Source organism: Corylus avellana, chromosome 1, assembly GCF_965113065.1.
Source record: "Corylus avellana chromosome 1, dhCorAvel1.hap1.2, whole genome shotgun sequence".
In the NCBI taxonomy this organism is placed as follows: Eukaryota; Viridiplantae; Streptophyta; class Magnoliopsida; order Fagales; family Betulaceae; genus Corylus; species Corylus avellana.
In genome coordinates, this window is record NC_142490.1 from 37,063,849 (window position 1) to 37,066,380 (window position 2,532).

General features: G+C 40.7%; 1 protein-coding gene across 1 annotated transcript; it reads right to left on the reverse strand.

Annotated features, from left to right (window-relative positions):
* Window positions 1-990: 990 nt before the first annotated feature.
* Window positions 991-1,617, reverse strand: LOC148589791 (uncharacterized). Its single transcript, XM_088515066.1, has one exon. The coding sequence runs from the start codon at window positions 1,615-1,617 to the stop codon at window positions 991-993; it is 627 nt and encodes a 208-aa protein (XP_088371192.1).
* Between the last annotated feature and the right edge of the window lie 915 nt (window positions 1,618-2,532).

Here is a 2,532-nt window from a genome sequence, read left to right on the forward strand (position 1 = left end):
ATAAAGCAAGCCCAGTTTCGACAATGTGACGGTGTTTACGCTCAACTGTACCATTTTGTTGGTGCGTGTGTGGACAAGAGACACGATGTGAAATGCCATGAGATTGAAGTAATTTTGTTAAAGGGCGATATTCATCCCCCCAATCAGATTGAATTGCTTTTATTTTGAGTCCAAAGAAACATTCCACATAAGATTTGAAACGAATAAAAATACTTGTGACATCAATTTTATTATGAATTGGATACAACCACGTATATTTGCTAAATGAATCCAAAGAGGAAACATAACACTTTGAACCAGATCTAGCACAAACTGGGGTTGGTCCCCACACATCTGTAAAAACTAGTTCTAAAGGGCACGTGGTTTTGTGATTGGGAGGCAGCAAACCGAAGTTGTTTGCTCTTGGATGACAAACAAGCATGACAGAGTGGATGAATAGGACTGGAATTAAAGGGTAGCTGAAAGGAAGATAACACCTTGTGGACAACCTTCAAGGCCGAATGACTTAAACGGGAGTACCACTGTGGGCTGGAGACATGTTCACCGATCAAAGGATACATCGATGATTTATTAGCATGTGGAAGAAAATGATACAGCCCATCCTTATTCGGGCCTCAGAACAACACCTTTCCTGCAGCTCGGTCCTTCAAGAGAAAATAGTAAGGATGAAATTCAAACAAAGTGTCAGTATCTTTGGTGAATTTATGGACAGATAACAAATTTTTTGAAATTTGAGGTACATGCAAAACATCATATAACTTGAAAGGAAGGTATGGAGAGGAAATATGGGTGTGACCAATGCAATGTATTGAGAGGCCTTTTACCATTGCCTATTTTGCCCTGATAAGATCCAGTGTATGGTTTAGCACGAAGGTTGAGATTTTCCAGATCTGAGGTAAGGTGATGTGTGGCACTGGAGTCATGGTACTAGTTCAAATCAAGTCCATTAGACGCAGAGGAGTAGTAGGCATTCGTTCGAGAGTCAGAGTCCTATGCAATCGCTGAATCAAACCTACGATAACAGTCAAGAGCACCATGGCCTGGGTTTTGGCAAACCTGGCATATCAATCGAGAGAAGGAGCCACTGTGGGATCCACTAGAAAAGTGCCCACGGTAAGACCCATGCCCCTTGCCATGGTTGAATTTGGAGGGATAGTTGCTGATAGAGGCACGGCAGGAAGAATTTCCATGGGAATATCCACCATGACCACCACGTTCACCACGAAAGTAGGACCCCTCGAATGCAACATTAGCACCAACAACTAAGAGATCAAGGGTCGGATGATGTTGGTCCAACTGCAATTCATATGCAAGCAGATGACCATAAAGTGCTTCAATTGACATAGTATCAACACGTGTTTGGACAGAGGTCACAAATGAATCATATTCTGGTCCAAGGCTAGAGAGAAGAAAGGAGATCAGCTCAAGGTCTTTCAATGGTTGATCCATAGAAGCGAGTGCATCCCTAAGTTGCTGAAATTTTTGGAAGTGATCAGCAATGGAAGAGTTACCTTTTTTGAGGTTATCTAGCTGACAGTGCACATTCATAGTGAGAGCCTTGGCTTGAGAGTTGAACTTGGTTTCCAGAATAACCATGCATCTCTGGACGTAGCACATCGCGTAACATAGGAAAGCATGTTAGGTGAAAGAGATGAATTAATTGCACCTAGGATTAGTTGCCCGTGCATCTGCCAGTGTAGGAAGGCAGGATTTGGAGTAATGGTTACGACTCCATTCTCTAGAGTGTTTGACATGGTTGGAGGAGAAGCGAGGATGGTACCATCAATGTAGCCATCTACGTTTCCACCTTTGAGAAGTGGAACAATCTGGGGAATCCATAGATTGTAGTTGTCATGGTCTAGCTTAAGGATATTGAAGTTATTGAAGGTAACTAACGGTGCGGTAGGTGTATTGGTGGTGATAATGGCAGCCATTGAAGATCGTGAAAGGAGGGAAAAAAAAAATGACATGAGTCAATCACTACTCTAATACCATATAATAGATTTGAATATGCTAGATAATTACTGCCTTACCAAATACTGGTTTAAGGCTTTGTATATATAAGCAAAACAGTTGTACAAAGATATGTATGAAATACAAATTGTGTTTTATCTAAACACTACATGATAACAGAAAATCTATCTAATATTTAAACTTGAGTTGATCTTGAAGTTTGAGTTGATCTTGGACTTTTGGTTTATTATCCTTCTATCGTTACCCTTGGCAAATGTGGTAGCTGAATTATTTGAAGTTGAATTGGGCTTATCTCTAATAGGTTTAAATTGAGTCATGCCACGTCGAGTTTGGCCTATTTGGACTCGAATTGAGCTCAAGTACCACTACTCTAGTTCGGCTCTAGATTTACTTTCTACATTCAATCTCAGCTCGAGTATGTATCGATTACTCTTTTATACAAATCACATGCATGTTCCCTATATAAATGTAGAGACAAATCAATGGCCTTGCATTTGGCCAAAGAGGGTGTCTTGACAACCCCCACCACTTTTGTTCGCTATAGTTTATATCTTCTTT

Bases quoted from the DNA above. Each gene is read 5' to 3' on its own strand.
- LOC148589791 (XM_088515066.1), bottom strand. From the start codon at position 1,617: ATGTGCTACGTCCAGAGATGCATGGTTATTCTGGAAACCAAGTTCAAC.